The sequence below is a fragment of the Benincasa hispida genome, chromosome 9 (genome assembly GCF_009727055.1).
Source record: "Benincasa hispida cultivar B227 chromosome 9, ASM972705v1, whole genome shotgun sequence".
NCBI classification, from domain to species: Eukaryota; Viridiplantae; Streptophyta; class Magnoliopsida; order Cucurbitales; family Cucurbitaceae; genus Benincasa; species Benincasa hispida.
Window position 1 is genome coordinate 65,012,420 of NC_052357.1, and position 17,449 is coordinate 65,029,868.

At 36.0% G+C, this 17,449-nt stretch overlaps 2 protein-coding genes across 3 annotated transcripts in view; one reads left to right on the forward strand and one right to left on the reverse strand.

Moving 5' to 3' along the window:
• Nucleotides 1-1,049: 1,049 nt before the first annotated feature.
• On the reverse strand, nt 1,050-4,624 carry LOC120085818 (calcium homeostasis endoplasmic reticulum protein). Its single transcript, XM_039042027.1, has 4 exons — nt 4,388-4,624; nt 2,887-3,983; nt 2,283-2,557; nt 1,050-2,144 (listed from the first exon to the last, which is right to left on the reverse strand). The coding sequence occupies exons 2-4, from the start codon at nt 3,906-3,908 to the stop codon at nt 1,381-1,383; spliced, it is 2,061 nt and encodes a 686-aa protein (XP_038897955.1). The 5' UTR covers nt 3,909-3,983; nt 4,388-4,624; the 3' UTR covers nt 1,050-1,380.
• A 2,476-nt stretch (nt 4,625-7,100) lies between these two features.
• The window catches only part of LOC120085817 (DNA topoisomerase 1), a 30,778-nt gene continuing 20,429 nt past the window's right edge, over nt 7,101-17,449 (forward strand). The window contains exons 1-11 of one of the 2 annotated variants that reach the window (XM_039042026.1): nt 7,101-7,419; nt 8,403-9,143; nt 9,245-9,654; nt 10,002-10,656; nt 13,398-13,484; nt 13,778-13,824; nt 14,000-14,106; nt 14,287-14,387; nt 14,929-15,021; nt 16,257-16,340; nt 16,677-16,760. In XM_039042026.1, coding sequence (XP_038897954.1) covers nt 7,300-7,419; nt 8,403-9,143; nt 9,245-9,654; nt 10,002-10,656; nt 13,398-13,484; nt 13,778-13,824; nt 14,000-14,106; nt 14,287-14,387; nt 14,929-15,021; nt 16,257-16,340; nt 16,677-16,760 — 2,529 coding nt within the window. In that variant the 5' untranslated portion in view covers nt 7,101-7,299. The remainder of the gene's footprint in view (nt 7,420-8,402; nt 9,144-9,244; nt 9,655-10,001; nt 10,657-13,397; nt 13,485-13,777; nt 13,825-13,999; nt 14,107-14,286; nt 14,388-14,928; nt 15,022-16,256; nt 16,341-16,676; nt 16,761-17,449) is intronic. The other variant, XM_039042025.1, reaches the window with a different exon arrangement.

The following is a 17,449-nucleotide window of genomic DNA, read 5'->3' on the forward strand; positions in this document are numbered from 1 at the left end:
TAAATAGCCTCACTCGACGACTCCAAAGTAGAAGAGTAAGTAATATCTAAAAGAAGGCTTTGGTTTTACTTATTATGCGCTTAGCTAAACTATACGCTCAATATCACACCAATGCGAGAATTTCTCATGCAGATCAGGTCAGAAAGGGAGACTAGACAAGGAGAAGTGGACCGAAGGTCAAGCGCACGAGAGACCCGCAATGCCAAGGAACACGGATAAGATCCAAGCGCCAACTTGTTAGACAAAAAATTGACCACGACTTATTGCATGAATTTAAAATTCTAAGAACTTGGTTGACACTTTTTAAAGTTCAAAAACTTATTGGATACAAAATTAAAAATGTATAGACTAAACGGACACAAATTCAAAATTTATAAACTAAATTTGTATGGAAATTCTTTTTGTACTTGTGAAGATGTTCAAACTAACTTTTGAAGTTTGTGGTCCTTCAAGATTATTCCACATATGAGATGGCATTAAATAGTTTACGGTTATACTTTACCAGAAAAAGGACGATAAAACCATCAAAAATTTATTTTATAAGAAGTAAAGAGAAATATGATCTGACACAAGAAACTCATCATCATTATTATTATTATCTTTTTATTTATTTATTTACAACATGTGAGTTGGAGAATCGAACTCCCGACCTTGAAGTTAGTACTATAAATTCAAGCCAATTGAACTATAATCATGTAGGCCGAAACTCCTCACCTTTAATTAAAAAAGAAAAAGAAAACATATTAGGTGAAGAAAATATCTAAATGAAATCATATCCATAGATGTATTTGTTAGGCCCATCCAATGACCATAGTTTGTTGATTTAAATTTTAGAAAATATTGGAAAAAAGTAGATAACGAAATTAAAAATTTGGAGATGATATCTAATTTATATACCATTTTTACATATTCCTAATCATTTCAATTTTTTGTAAAAATTGGTAATATGTGCACATGTTATGCTTATAAAGTTAGATACAAATGTGTGTTAGTGAAGGTAAGGAAATGTTACTTTGAATCTGCTTTTGCCAAACAAGACATCTCTGTGCTTTCTATCAAGTACAGCTTTAAGAAGAAATTTCCCAAATAATTGAGTCAGCCAACTATTGTAAAGCAACCATGCAGGACGAAACTCACTGTTCGATTTACCCGAGGAATCAAAATCTGAAAAAACCGAGTCTCATTTCATGTTGTTCGTCTGCTCGAGTATGATTCTTTAGATCAGAACTAAATACACAATTCAACCGGTCGAGTCCGATGCTAATGACCCAATAATGGTGAACAAATCCAGCAAAACTTAGATGCAAACAGAAAAAGGTTGGTATGTTACATGTTCCAAACTACGGGGTCACTCCTAGTAATAAATTCAACTGTTTCTTTTCACTTTGTGGTGGCCCTTGCACTCATAGAGGAGTGGTAATTGGTACTTCTTTGCTTTCTATAAGAAGTATAAACATCATCATATTGACTATCCTCATTTGGATTGGCTGTTGCTCCGAGTCCTAACCTTCCTGAGCCTTTTCGATCTACACTTCCATCGGCATATGCACCCGTCTCTGGGTCAACCTGAAGGTTGGGAGGAGGAGGAATGCAAGCTCCGCCCTTACGTACCGGTGGTTCTCTCTCATACTCAAAATCGTCATCTTTGGCATCAGAACTCATGGGTCCTTCTGAGGGATTAACCTCACCAATCTCTTTAAAGAACTTAGACACTCTCTCAAGAACTTCGGAGGGAGATATATTGGATGGAGGAATTATAGTTGGAATATCCAAAGGGCTCATGGGAGAATATGGGACTCCACTTCCAATCTGCATTTTTCTCACCATTCCAGGAATGAGACCAGGAGGGAACAAAGGATATGGTGGCAATTTTTCACCCACAGCAGCAGGCTGTGGAGGCATTAATTGGGCATTGGGCTGTTGGTTTGGTGGTTGAACAGAAGTTGGCAAAGGAATGGAGCTTACAAAAGCAGCAGTTGGTATTGTACTTGGTAGAAATTGCTGTGGCGTCACGGATCTTGGCAGAGCCTGGCCTGAGGGAACAGCCTTATCGGGGTGCTCTTGATCAGGAAAACTTGGGATGGCGCCTTGCCTGTCAGGTTGCCATTGGTGCACGGTGTGGTTATTTGTATGCTGTGTCAATCCTGCATGGCACCAAGAAGTTTAACAAAAACTATAACCATTTAACCAGAAAATATCATTTTTGCACAATGGCACTCTCCAAATGAGAACAGACGTGAATGCATAATCCAAAATAAGGGAGAAAAATGAGAGGGGCCAACCAGCAGCTGAATCTACTGCAACGGGTAGCTCTTTTGGATGCCCTGGCAAAGCTTTAGTTGGTATCCCTTTAATCATTTCACTCTCAAGTGCGGTAATAGTATCCTGATCATAAATCTCCTTGGACGCCCAGAACTGTACCAACTTCTGTAATTTCAACTGGCTTTCCTCCTTCATTTGAGGGTTGTGATATACTCTTGCAAGCATGGAACCTAAAACTGGTTCGAATGCTAGAGCTTCGTTGTCAAGGTCATTTGAGTTGATTCTTCGCATCATGCTGCAAAATTTGGAAGAAAAATTAATGGGTTCATACACCTTGAATAATTATATTGCAATACTGCTAAAAGATTAGTTGGTCAACACGAAAGATAATTTATTGAATAAGCTTCTAAGAAAACAATCCACTGATTTGATTCTATTTAAGGAGCCAGACAGGAGAGAACATCCCTCACTTCACGAGCAGTTAGTTTAGACAAGTATAAGAAAATAAAGAAAAGCTGAAAATGGTATTCAACAACATCACGAACTTCAGCATGTTAAGTGCACTAAACCAAGAAATTATAAATTTGAAATAACAATAACGGAAGCAATCATATGGTAGCGAACCTCTCAAAAAGAATGTCATTGACAAGGTATATTATATGAAGTTGCTTCTCGGAATCATCTATGTTAAATATCATGTCTCTAAGTGCCTCAGCCATGGCTGGAGCAAAAGGAGACCGCTGCATGAACCAAGTTTTAGCACCTTTAATGGATTCTTTTGCGCCAGTAAGGTTACTGAGCACATTGTTGAGCTCCAGAGCAACATCTGAAGGAAGAGGTCCAGAAAGCCCTTTAAAAGATTTTGAAGATTGATCATAATCCGACCGACCAGGGATACCAAAAGCCTGTTGATGGTGCTGCTGCTCATAGAAAGAAGCAAAAGGAGTTTGATGCATTTGAGGACCCCCAATTATTGATGCAGAAGCATTCAATGGAGGAGCATTAAGGGGAGATGGACTTGTCATAGGATTTGGATGGGGGTGCAACATGGGCATAGATGAAGATGGGAAGGGAGAATTGAACGGTCCTCCAAGATGGGGGCGAGTCATTAGCCAAAGCTTATAACGGTAGTAACTCTGCCCCTCCCCGCCAAAGAGAAAGCCGTATGCTGGATTGTCCTGTTGTTTTTCTCGTATCATGGATTCAAATTCAGGGCCATTCTTTATGATATACTCCACGAGTTTGTCTATCCGTTTTTGGAGCTCAGGGTCTGAAGGAGGTGGAACTGGTGGTGGAGAAGCAGAATCATAGGGGCCATGGTAAGGTGAAGGACCCATGGGAGGAGGTAAATGAGGAGCAAAAGCTGGTGGTGGTTGCTGCTGCTGTTGAAGATGAAGAAGGTGAGGGTGGGGTGGATGATGTGGGTGAAGTTGTGGTTGCTGCTGCATAGGGTGGTGATAAGGGAACTGTTGCATCGCAGGATGTGGCGGTAGGAAAGGGGGACCTGGAACAGATGGAGGAAATTGTTGATGTTGGCCATGAAATCCAAAAGGCTGCTGTTGTTGAAGATTAGTCGCTTGTCTTTGCTGTTGTGCATACGCAGCCATAGCAGAAGCAGCTGCATAATCTTGAGACTGTCGATCCATTAGCTACTGAGAATTCTATATCGGTAATCAGCTGGATAACAATCTCGACAGAATCTCCAATCTACAGGCACAAATCTGGCAAAGAAAAAAAAAGAAAAGATCACTAATCATCCTCCAAACAATCAAAAACTATAATTTCGTATCACCAAACGAGTCAAATTTGGAAGTAGGTGTCAAACAAAAGCTATAATTGTCGCAGCCACATTTCAGACAATCAAACAAGTCCAAATTGAAAGTAAGTATCAACCAACTACATATTACTTAATCCCGAAAGTTCAACATTAAAAACCTCGAAAACGAGCAAACATACATAAACCGCTAGCTTGCGGTGCTTTCACACGGCATTTCAAGAACATCGTGAACAAAAATCCTATAATTTCTTTCTATCTTTGACATCAGAATCTCAGCCATGTAACGGAGATTCGTCCAAACTAGTTTTAAAAAAAAATGTCGAAGTGCCAGAACATATCTACACTAACCAGCGTTGTCTTTCACACAAGCCTCCGAGCTCCTTCACACTCTTTCTTGGTCCTCCTTTTCTTCTCTGTCTTCGTTGTTGCAATTCCACGACGACTCCGGCGAGGTTGTTTGCGGTCGCCGCCGTAATTTCCGGTCTTCGAAACGGTTCCTTAGGGCTCCAAGCGAACCCTGCGATAAACGGATTCGTCCGGGTCCTAGCTCCGAGATTGAACTAGGGAAAATGTATTGTTCTTTTTTACTTTTCTGTTTCCAGTTTTAATATTTAATAAAATGTTAAAATAACGGTAATTTCATTTCATTTTTAATTCACGTATTTTTATTTTTTAATTGTCAAATTTTAGTTTTATAAATCTTTGATTTAAGAAAACCGTAAATCTATAAATTTGATTAAATAGTAATAACACTTTTAATGCGAGAAAAATATACCGTGGTGATTTATTAAATGGTTTTAGAAAAATCAATAATGAACCGTGAAAACTAGTTTTTTAGATTTACTACGAGTATAGTGACTAAAATTGAATTCTGAAAGCATGTAAATCAAAATGGTATTTTATCTTTTATTAACATTTACATACATTTTTCTTTCACCGTTCAAATCGATAACATATGGTCACGTGTGAATAAGATTGAGACCAAAGTAAAATGGACCTCAAAATTTATATTGAAAGTTATTTGGTCAGTAAGAGAGATAGAGAGCTTGGGTTTTGGCATGATCTCTATCTCGACATAAGGGTGAGGCTAAGGTGCATAATTTAGACATGCCTCTAATATAATAAAATTCGTGTTGATTCTCAAGACGTAGGTAAAACTTTCCTTTTAAATCTATCATTATAATTTGAACCCTTGTTTTTACACTTTTTATTCTCCTTGACTTGAGTTCAAGGAATGTGTGATAAGCATCACGCCGATGCTGAGTATTTTTTATTGCATACTACAATCTTTTTTTCTAAATATATAAATTAATTGTTGAGACACACAAATGTCAAACACCTTTTCTCTTATACGGAGTTTTCATCAATAAAATGTTTGCTATTTGTTATTTAGTGGTGGAGAATGGCATGATGAAAAATTGCTCTTTTTCTTCCTATTTCATAATTTTGTATGTTTGGAATATAATTATATTGCCTTGAAACACTTTTTTATATGGTCAAGTATTTTGCCAAATTATTATTTGTTGTCAATGGTCATATTAGTAGTAATAAAACCGAAAAAAGTTGATAAATATAATAGAAAACTTTGAAATTTTCTCGGTATTCCATTTCAGTCGGATGGGTTAATTGTGAAAAATACAAAACAAGTTGTGTTTTCTTAAAAGTTTAAACGGTAAACATACATAAGTTTTAAAAAATTGTGATTCTCATATTAAACACGTTGATGTCAAACTTTGGATAGAAAACAATACATTTGATCATCACATGACAGCAATTGTAAATTTGTAATATGAAGAAAACGTGAACGGCAAAACACAAAGAATATAGGCACCGATGTAGTACTTGTCAGATGTATCTAAATAATAATACGTCTAACTAGAGTATGAACTACGTAAGTTGATTGATATTTCATCTTGCCAGAACGCTTTGCCTCCAATGCATATGTCAGTAGGAGATTTTTGGTTGTAACAAGAGTTTTTTTCCCGGTGCAGAGGTGTAACAAGAGCTTTCAAGGACGATAATAAAACCACTTTGATGTATTTATGGTGAACATCAGGTCTAGCGCGTTCATATAGGGTCTTTAGGTCGTATTAGGTTAATTCTTAAACCCAATGGATAAACATGCATTTATCATGCCACATTCATCAAATGGGGAGGCTCGCCCTTGACTAGCTTAAGGCCGAAGAGGTTAGTTTGGACTTTCGACCTAAACTATCATCTTCTCAAGACCAAAATAAGTTGGACATGCCTCAACCATCAAATGGGGAAGGTTAGCATTGATCTTAGCCTCGTACCCGACTTAGATTGATCAAGTTAGTATGGGTCTTGACCCAAACTCCTATCTTCCCATTTTTAATTGGGCCATAAGGGGTGTGATTTTCTACCTCAAATTTCACGAGTTTCTTGATTGGATAGTTTGCAAATTATATAAATTTGATTACGTCCTCTAATCCAAATCGATCAATACCAACACACATACTAACTTTGTCGACCATGATTCTTGTTAACTTTTTGATTGAGTTAATTGAAGTGAGGATTGCATCACAAATTTAATTTGGAAGAAGTTTGTCTTATCCACGTATACAATACTATTCTAATTCATTATGAAACACGTATAAAGCTATAATTGGTAATCAGTTTTAAACTTGACATATTAAACGGGAAAAAACCCTTCAAAATAAGAAACAAGAGAGGTGAGAAAAAAATTATATATAAGAAAAAAAAATGTAAACTTTTGAATTTCGAGGTCATATTGATTTAAAATCGAAACTAACCACTGCATCAATTTAATTGTGAACTTTCATAAGTATATCAATTTAAACCTCGAATTCTCATAAGTATGTCAATTTAAATCATTTATTTAGATACATTTATGAAAATTTATAGTTTAAATTGATATATTTATGGAAGTTTAGAGTTTAAACTGATATACTTATGGAAGTTTAGTGTTTAAATTGATATAATTATTATTTTATAGTTTGAATTGATGGTACTAAAAACTTAAAGAGTTTAAATAGATAATAACTACAAAGTTTAAAAATAAAATATAATAAGAATGACACAGCCCTAATGGAGTGACGCGAGAATGGCTGCTTTACTTAATCCCAAAACCTCTCATCCAAAAACCCCTCTTCTTTGGCGCCTGGGTTCTTTCTGAAACTGTGTTCGTCTCACTCTCTCTCTCTCTGTACCCGAAAGTGAAAGTTTAGCCGAGACAAGCTTGGAAGCGAATATGGTCGCCAATTGATACTGTTGACGCAATGAGCCAGCTTCAGAGGAGCTTGTTATTGGCCACTTCTTCCAGTAACGCCATTTCTTCCTCTGTATTTTCAACAACTCCGTCTGCTTCATCCTCGCGACTCCGTCCTTTCATGGCCAAGGTTCTCATATTCCACCAATTGTTCTATGATTTTTTTAAAATATTTTTTTTTGCTGTTCTTTAACCTTTAAACTATTGCGTTTTGTCTGGCAGCAATTATTTCATTAGAGCTGAACCGTATGAATTTTTTGAAAATTTATCTGGTAATGATCAATAATATATCTCTATAACGTTCGAAGAGTTGCAATTTTATACTGGCTTGAAGTCTTGTTAACGAACGAGCAAACTTCTGGTGTTCGACATTTTGGTTGCTTCCGCTCATTTGTTCGTTTTCTAATTGTTTGGGAGTGAATTTATATGTTTGTCAAGGTGGTAGTGTGTTTGCTACCGATTTTTCTCTGCTGTTTAGTATGCTGGTTTTGAATTATTTAAGTTATACTTTTACATTCTGACTTAGAGATTTGTCTCGCAGCATATACTAGAGATGAACGGTATGAAAATTTTAGAAACTTACGTAATAACGGTCTATGCAACCTTCATAGAGAAGAGTTGGAAGAGTTGCAGTTTTCATACATGCTTGATCTTTTGTTAACGAACGTATAAACTTCTGATATTTGACTTTTTGGTTACTTCCGCCTCTTGGTTATTTTTCTGAATGCGTTGGAGTGGCTCAGTGAATCTATGTTTTTATGGCAGTGAGACATTGTGTTTTCTACCAGTCTCTCTTTGTAGTTTCGTTGGTTGTATTCAGAGTTTTTTAATTTTCAGACTCACAAACTCCTGTTTATTGATTCGTTTTGGACTCTTGCAGCAAATATTAGGAATAGACTTTTTTGAATATTTTAAAAATTTATGTGGTAATGGGCAATCATATCTAATAAGGAAAAACATTCAAAGAGTTGCAACTCCAATGTCTGTCAATGCTGTGCAAATTTCTGCAATTTACAATTTAAGTTGCTTCCGTTGACCTTTTGTTTTTTCCAAGTATTATGTACTTGCCCGGTGGGTAATAACGTGTTATTTTGTTTGATGTTCGTGTTACAGTTGCAGAGCAGCACTATTCAAAATTATACTAGCAAATGCATACCCGTTTTACCTTTTAGCACTACTTGTAATTACGCTAGATGTTCTCAGCTTGTTTTTAGAAAAGGCAGAGTAACATTTGCTATCAAGACTGAACGTGCAAATGCTGGGCAGTATCGTACACGTGATGAGCCAAATTGTGTTTTCACTCTATATTCTCGCTTACCATTGGGATTTGTGCATTCTGTTGCATCACCAAATGCTCCTAATTGGCAGTTGTTAAATGGCACTTTTACACCTAAACTTCCTAATTATAGAGCGTTTGGAAAGAAGTTCTTTTCTAAAACTACAGAAACATTGAATGGAACTGAGAATAAGAACGTTAAATATGTAAGGAATGGAACAAGTACATTGCCATTTGAAGGATTGAATAAAAAATGGAAGGGTGCAAAACCTGTTGCTACGTCCAGGCTAAAGAGAATCAGTGCTTCAGGGCCCTCAGGCTCCACTAGTGTTGATGGAACAAATTCAAGCGATCAGTTGGTTGGGACTACAAAGGAGGCAGGTCTAGTTTCATCTGATTCTTCGTCATCCATTAGGAAAGCATCCAAGGGTTTGAAAGAAAAGAAGTCTGGGAGCAAGAAAAAGAAGGAAGCTATTTCTTCAACCAATGATGCAGATGTTGAAGCAGCATGCAAGGATGGTCAGTCAAAGAGCTTAGATAGTAGCAATATTGATCAGGATGTTGTACAAGATCCAAAGGTTTGCAAATTGTAATTGATGGATGTTTTTAATCCATCCCTCCCTCCCCCCCTCCCCCCCCTTCTCATTACATTATTTTAACTAACAGTGCAGTTTTTCAGAAAAATGTTACCGGGAGTACTTCCAAAGGTTCTGCTTCAACAAAACAACAATCCAATAAGAAAAAAGGTAACTCTAGCAGAAAAAGAGAAGCTAAAAAAGACGCTAATAAGTTGCCACAAAAGCCAAACTTTGTAGTGGATGCAAGGGGGAAATCTCAGGGAATAACAACTTTCAAGCAGCTATATCCCCCAATGGGAAAGTCTGTTATGGTGGTGGAATCTGTTACAAAGGCAAAAGTTATTCAGAATTATCTTGGAGATATGTTTGAGGTGCTACCTAGCCATGGCCATGTTAGAGACTTGGCTGCAAGGTCAGGTTCCGTAAGACCTGATGATGACTTCAGTATGGTGTGGGAGGTTCCTTCTGCTGCCTGGACTCATCTGAAAAGCATAAAAGTTGCCTTAAACGGGTATGCATCTGGGTTCTGTTGTTAGCTTGGCCTGCATGCAACTGTATTTTTGGCTAGTTTGATAATGATTGTTAAGTTTACGTGTACACACACATGGACGTTTGTATTTCTTTTATTAAGTTTGGTCTGCTTTTTGTATATGGTTTTCATCGTTGTGCCTGTGCATCTGTGTCATTTATTTTGTGATGTCTAATATGCCTTATTTTCTCTTACCTCCAATTATGTCATTTATTTTGTGATGTTGTAAGACCCCTAGTTCCTTTCTTTTCTAATATACTTTCTTTTTTCTTACCTCCAGTTCCTTCAGGTTTAACTTTCTTTTATTTTGTTTTGTGTTTATTCCTCAGAGCAGAGAACCTTATTCTTGCATCTGATCCAGATCGTGAAGGTGAAGCTATTGCTTGGCATATAATTGAGATGTTGCGGCAGCAGGATGCTCTACATGAAGGTATTAGCATAGCAAGGGTTGTTTTTCATGAAATAACTGAGACTTCTATCAAGAGTGCCCTGCAATCTCCTAGAATAATTGATACAAACTTGGTTCAGGCTTACCTTGCACGGCGTGCTTTAGATTATTTGATTGGATTTAATATTTCACCATTATTATGGAGGAAATTACCAGGTTGCCAATCAGCTGGGCGTGTTCAATCAGCCGCACTCGCCCTAATATGTGACAGAGAAATGGAAATTGATGAATTTCATGCGCAAGAATACTGGACTATTGACATTAAGCTGAAGCAAAAAGATCCTTGTTCTTCAGTGGAAGAATTTGCAGTCCCTGCACATTTGACCCATTTTGAATCTAAGAAGTTAAATCAGTTTGCAATCAGCTCCAACACAGAGGCAAAGAATATAGAAACTGCACTGAAATCAGTAAATTTTCAAGTGCTTAGCTCTAAAAAGAATGAAGTGCGGAGAAATCCTCCGATGCCATATATAACATCTACACTTCAGCAGGATGCAGCAAACAGATATAATTTTCCTGCAACTTACACAATGAAGGTACGTGGTAATCTTGTTTGCCCTCATCATGAAGTTCCCCATGATATAAGATAATGCAGTCACGTTGAGTTAAGATTACTTCTAATCACCAGTAAGCACCAAATAGTTATTCTCCCCTATTAATAATGTGGTATATACTAATGTGTTACTGAATGCCGGTGCCTATGCTAGTTGTAAGATCTTTATGGACGTACCAGCTGTAAGAGCCTTGTGGGTTGTTTGGTCAGTCGCCTCGCTGAAACTAAGGATGTTTTTATGTAGTAAGTTAGTTATCATTATTATTATTTTTATAATGAAAACAATTATTTTTATTGAGAAAAAAAAAAGAGCATAAAAAACCAAGGCCACTAAAGAAGGGAACTCCACTAAAGAAAGGGAGCCCTAGCTATACAAAATAGTGCTCATAGAACAGTAATAAAAAATCTTCGAAATTGAAGCTTGTAGGAAAACATAAAATAGTGCGTATAGAGAGTTATTTATTAAGTGGGCAGTTCAGATATTGGAAAACTCAGTTCTATTTCTCGCGTGGTTTGGAAATGACATTATCCTTAGAAAGTCAAATGCTTTTGCTGGTATATTGTGTTAGGGGGTCTTAATACTCAAGAACGGATCCAAATTAGGAATCTTGGTTTTTTGCTTGTCTTCAATACAGGAAGAAGTTGAAACATTAATTTTTTTTTAATAGGGAATGGAAGAAGTTGAAAAAAATCAAGATAATTTGTTCTTATGGCTTCCTTTTTGTGCCCTTAGAGAAAGTCTCTCTCTCTCTGTCTCCTTTTTTTTTCTGCCTCTTGGTAATTGTTCTATTATGATTACAGAGAAAATATATCAAGCCATAGATGGAAAGTGTACAAGCTAAACTAAAGGTTTGGGGTAGAGGAGACCCCCTGCGAAGGGAAACTATTACGATAAACACCTCCAATTGAGGTTGAGAAAAAAAAATGTCATGGCTAAAATAAAAAGTTGTTATTATTATTATTATTTGTTTTGGAAAAGAAACAATTTCATTGATAAATGAAATATTCAGAGAGAATACAAAATACAACCGAGGAGATACAAGTGGGAAATCCATTTAGAAAGATATAATAGAAACCATGGGCCAACAAAAGAATAGATAAATAGAAAGATGTATTGTGGATTGAAGCTGCAGAAAACCTTCATATCGAATGAGACAAACTAAACAAACCAACAATCCAATACATAAAACCATAGCGACCTAAAATCAAATGAGAACCTAAACAGATAAACCCCTGACGAGTAAAAAATAGCAATGTAGATACACTTGATGAAAAGGAGAAAGGAAAGCCAAAAGTTGGACAGGAGAAACGTAGAGCAATGAAAAGTTCAAGCCGATAATGATCCTTCTCTAAGCAAAGATGATGCTTTTTTTTTTCCATAAGAGATCGATCATTCCAAGTTTTGGATTTTCTCGAATATGTTTCCTTTGTTTCACCATTTGCTTGTTTTTCTTTGTCCTAGCGGGAATAGCCATAATACAAAGTCCATTTTCTCTGAACCAAGGTGCCAATGCATTTATGTGAGGACCCAGATGAGTTCGGTAGAGGAATGGAATAATACCATTATGCCTTTAGAGGCTCATAAAAGGATGGATGAGGAGAGCCAAGTGGAGTTGGGACGGGGCTTGTTAGGTAATCTTCCGAATCAGCATCAAATGGAAAAACCACAATGGCAGTGGAATGCTTTACACCAGGGCGAAATGTTGTCTTAAGATGGGTGTCGGTTGATTGGGATGGTATGGGCTTGTTGCTTATCAAAGGGAAAGATGAGGATGGGGGAAGAGACAAACTCTCGGTGAAGGAAGAAGGAAGAGTTTGAGTGTGGATGTGATTTTTCTTGAGAGAGAGGGGGGATGTGACCGGAGGAATTGTTGGGACTGGTGGAGAGATAATAGTGGACCAATGAATGCCTTATGCAATCAAATATGTGAAAGGGGTTATTTTGATTGGGGGAGAAGGTAAAGAAGGGGAAGGGAAGTCAAAAGTTGTTGGATGGGAAAAGTCAGCAGAAGAAAGGGTGTCATTGGGTGGATAAAACAATAAAAAGTTATTTTGAAGGGCACTCCAACAAGTGGGATATGTATTGTTCAAATTCAGGAAAAACTACCTAATTTTCTGACTACCTTGAAAGAATCTTTGGCTTGTTTCTGACCACAAAACCATGGCAAGTTGGCTTTGTCTTTCAGTAATCTTAACTCTATTGTTGGTTTGACACTAACTTCAACTAATTTGATATTAGATCTCATTTTTAAACATTGGAGAAAATATATAGAATAACTTATATAAAAGTTCAATATCAAATAAATTAATATATTGATATAACTATTTTTTTCCAACATATCTTACTCTCTTCTTTTCTAAATCCATTCTTAGTAAATAGTGCCTATTACTGAAGATAAATACCTATTTCTATTTCTCATTTAATTTTTTCCCACTACGATTTTATGTCATTGGAATTAGTTTGATCTTAATTTACGTTCTGAATGTTTTCCTAGTAGATGCCTTTTGCCTTTGGCCCTTCTCCTTTTTGTATAAATGTGTGTCTGGAGGTTGAGAAACTACTCAATGGAACATGAGTATAAGTGGTTTCATATGTGATTCAAGACGTTAGGCAATATTATTTATTTATTTATATTTTTTTTTTCCTTTCCTTTATTTCTTGACAACTTAGAAATATAGGGGGGGTATTTTATGCTCCTGCCACTTATATGACTTTCTATGCAGCTTGCCCAGAAACTTTATGAGGGGATTCAACTGGCTGATGGAAAGGCAGCTGGGTTAATAACTTATCCAAGAACGGATGGGCTACATGTAAAAGCTTTTTTCCTTCAACTATACCTCCATGCTATCTCTTTTTATTTCTTTGGCAAGACAGCTGGGTTTGTCTTGTTGCCTAAGTCTATTTTTACCAATTAATTACTATGTGATTTTATTCTTTCTTTGATGTTACTTGTGTAATTTCTCATAACAATGCATGGAAGAAGGTGAAATTATTTCTTAGGTTGATGTTCTATTTCACTTTTGTCCTGTTCATGCTGTTTTGCCATTTTTAAAAATCTTAGGTGGTGGTCTAACCCTCGTTGCTTGAACCACTTCCTATTCAGATCTCTGATGAAGCTGTCAAGGACATTCGCTCCTTGATTAGGGAAAGGTGAAAGTTTAAATTCCACTTCTCTTTTCTTTGTAACTTTACTAAGGCTGTAGCGCCCTTTCACTTGAGGATGGTCTATATTTCAATTTTCTAGGTGCAATTTGTATTCTCTCCATCCTAAATAAGGGTTTTAGTGCATCTAATTTTTTATTCTTGAAAAACTTACTGTTTACAGATACGGGCAGAATTTTGTATCAGAAAGTGGACGCAAATATTTTAAGGTCAAGAATGCTCAAGAGGCTCACGAAGCAATCAGACCCACTGATGTGCAACGATTACCCTGTAATTATATAATCTTCTGGCTAAATAATGCTTGATTTGGGAATATACATATGTGTTATTTTATCCTAGTAACCTACTCCAACTTTGTTAACTCGTAAGACTGTTGCTTTAGCCTTCCCATTTTGGTGAAAACATTTTAACCGATTATTGTTCATTTTATTTCATTGCATTCACTTCCAGCAATGCTAGTGGGAACACTTGACGAAGATTCTCACAAACTATACTCTCTTATTTGGCTCAGAACTATGGCATGTCAAATGCAACCTTCTATCACTGAACAGGTCAGGATGCATTGCATTACTGTATTTATTTTATCTTATTCAGTATTTTGCTTTCTTCAATTGTTTAAGGATAAATTTTATCATAGGAATGTGTGGCTTATATAATAGAACTATCATTATTGATTCCATTTATTATTTTTTCTTATTAAGATGGTACTAACATGAGACCCTATATCATACAAGTTCTTGTGGCTTAGAGAGGTAGAGATACCGAGGGCTAGAGTCACCCTGACCTAAAAATGAGATTATTGTGGCTTAGAGTGGGATTATAAATCAAGATAGGTTCTATATTACTTTCCAAATGTCAATGGATAATTTGTGTATCTTCTTTTCCGTCTGTAAGAAATGAAGTAAGTTGTGGGTGTCTTTTAGAGAAGACTATTACTGCACATTTTCTCTTTATAAAGGAAGTGCATTGTATTTGTCCGCTAGTTTTCTTCACTTTTGTTTCTAAATTGTAGTTAACTTCAATTTGGGTGTCCTTTTTAGCAGACTATGACTACACAATTTCTCTTTATAAATATATGTTATATGTTACCAGATTCAAATTGACTGTGGACTTGCGGATGAGTCCATCATTTCCCGATCTACATGCTCAAGAGTTCAATTTCGTGGGTTTCAAGAAGTTTTTGAGGTATGAGAGTCCTGCTAAGTATTCTTTGAGAGAGAGATTGATTAATTTGTTTACTTGCATGTAACGGATGCTTTCAATTATTTACCTTCCATCATTCTGTTAGTCAATCTCAACTTCCAGTAATCAATTATAACGCTCTTTATTGAAAAAAAATGTACTGGGGAGGGAGGAGGGAGGGGGGGGGGGGGGTCTTTTTCTTTTTCCTTTAAATTATTTGATTTTACTTTTGCTGAAACTCATGAAGTTTTTTGGTTATCCAATAGGAGGATGCCTAGAATTCAATGAATGGAATTGCATTCTTCGGTCAAAGTTCACTTTAATGATAGGAATTTCACTAGGGTATCATTAGGATATTAGTGGTACAATAGTGTGACTAGACAGGGAGTTTGTTATAAATAGAGGGAGGAGGGAAGGATAAAGATAGACATTATTTGGTTAGTACATTGGAGCTCGAGAGTGATCCCATGGAGGGTCAAATACCTCAAAACACTTGATTTTTGTAGTAGCTATTGTATCTTTTGTATTTCAAATGTTTGAACTCTATCATATAATTTAAGCAATCGGGTTTTTCTATAAATTTTGAATGAATATTTAAAGCCATGAAGATGGAAGAGAGAGTTGTCTGGATGATTGGAAGTTTCCCCTCCTCCCATTGAGTTTGGTTGCTAGACATTAATAACATCACAAATAAAAATACATTTCTGTTGGAAAAATGTTTCTGGAGTTTCCATCTTGGAAGGAAAGGCCTTTGGCAGAAGATCGTAATAATATGAGATTGATGAGAGAAGGGCGTTCAAGGATTTGTCTAGTTTTTTGGATTAACCTTGCCTTAATCTTGTAGTTAGTAGGTCTTTCTTTCACACATGTTTTCTCTTTCATATTTTTAATCTTATGTGGGTATTAGCTCTAAAACCAAGGTCTGCAAGGAATGTTTGTATAAGACTGTTTCCTGATTAAACTTGTTGATAGCTGTTTTCAGCTCTAACTGTCTAATCCTTGTATTGTAGCTTCCACAACCACTTGGAGTTCGCCTTCTAAATGTTTTTGATATCATTTACCAACTATTCATGTTAATTGGTCCTACTTTTAGAAGTTAAGGGCTTTTGCTTTGGGAGGACATCTTATCTACCCTCATGTTTGCCCATCATTTCACCTTGAAGACCTGTTTCTTACTTAATATTTCACTTTTGTGGGGTCGGGTACTTTTGGATTGTAAAGATCTAATAATTTGTCAGGATCCAAAAGCTGATGCAGTCAAACATAAAGACCATGAAGAAAACATACGGGATGAACTGTTCAGAATTCTGAATGCATTGAAGGTAAAAAGATTTTATATTATTGCTTCCGGTTGGTAATTGTTTTTCTGTTAATATCTACTAAAGTGTAACCTGTTTCTGTTTGGTAGAAGACTTTATGATGTTAAGTGTCTATGTATATGGATGTGCATCTGTTATTGAAACATCAAAGAAATTACTTCCACTCGATTTTTCCTGCTGGAAGTTTGCATGGAATTTTCAATTAATTGAGCAATTTTTTTTCTTATTTACTCCTCTCCCTTTTGCGTGCTCGCAATTTGTCCTCGAATATTATTTTCGAATGGTGATTAGCAGTACAAATGGCTCTGAAATGTATATTTATAACCAGTTATTTTTTAGCCAGGGGATCAATTGTCTCTAGTTGACGTTGAACTCAAGCAACATTTTACCCAGGCCCCACCCCGCTATTCTGAGGGAACATTGGTAAGTGCTACCTAACTGTTGGACGCGAAATTTTGTGCCTATAATAGTTGGAAAATATTATTATTGTCACCGTTTATAATTGAGATTCAAGAGCTTTTGCAATTTCTTTTTCTTTTGAAAAAAATTGGGTTCCTGTCAAATGCAGTAGGAGGTTGTATATCTCCGGGTTTTTAACTTTTTAAATTTAATTTAATTTTGATATATATATATATATTTATATAATTTTTAAAAGTACTATTATTAATAGTAATATCATTATTTACCATTTTTCATTTTGTTATGTTCACCCTACTGCATTTCATTATTTAAACGTATGCATGTGAAACATGCTTTCCATATTCTTCATTTTATCAACATATATGTTTATCACAAGAAATGGTTTCTCATTGATATAATGAAAGAGTAAATGTTCAGGGTACAAACTCTTGGAGTTGGAGGGAGTGAAAATGAAATAAAATATAAAATATAAACTAGAAACTTAGAGCAAATGCAAACCAAAAAAGACCAGGCATGATAGCAGTAAATTTTGAATGAAAGTTATAACCCAAAATCAATCCTGGAGAGACTAATAAAAAAAATAATGAAGATGAGTTCCTTTTCATCATATCTAAAATTTAATTCCAAACTGAAGACGAGTTCAAGAGCTTCAAGTTATTAATGGATGGCTAATCAAACAGTATAGAGAACCT

Excerpts from the sequence above, each read along its gene's own strand:
- LOC120085818 (XM_039042027.1), bottom strand. The coding sequence starts at position 3,908 with ATGGATCGACAGTCTCAAGATTATGCAGCTGCTTCTGCTATGGCTGCG. Across the intron at positions 2,558-2,886 it reads AATGACATTCTTTTTGAGAG|CATGATGCGAAGAATCAACT; the intron begins GTTCGCTACCAT and ends CAAATTTTGCAG. Across the intron at positions 2,145-2,282 it reads TGCAGTAGATTCAGCTGCTG|GATTGACACAGCATACAAAT; the intron begins GTTGGCCCCTCT and ends GGTGCCATGCAG.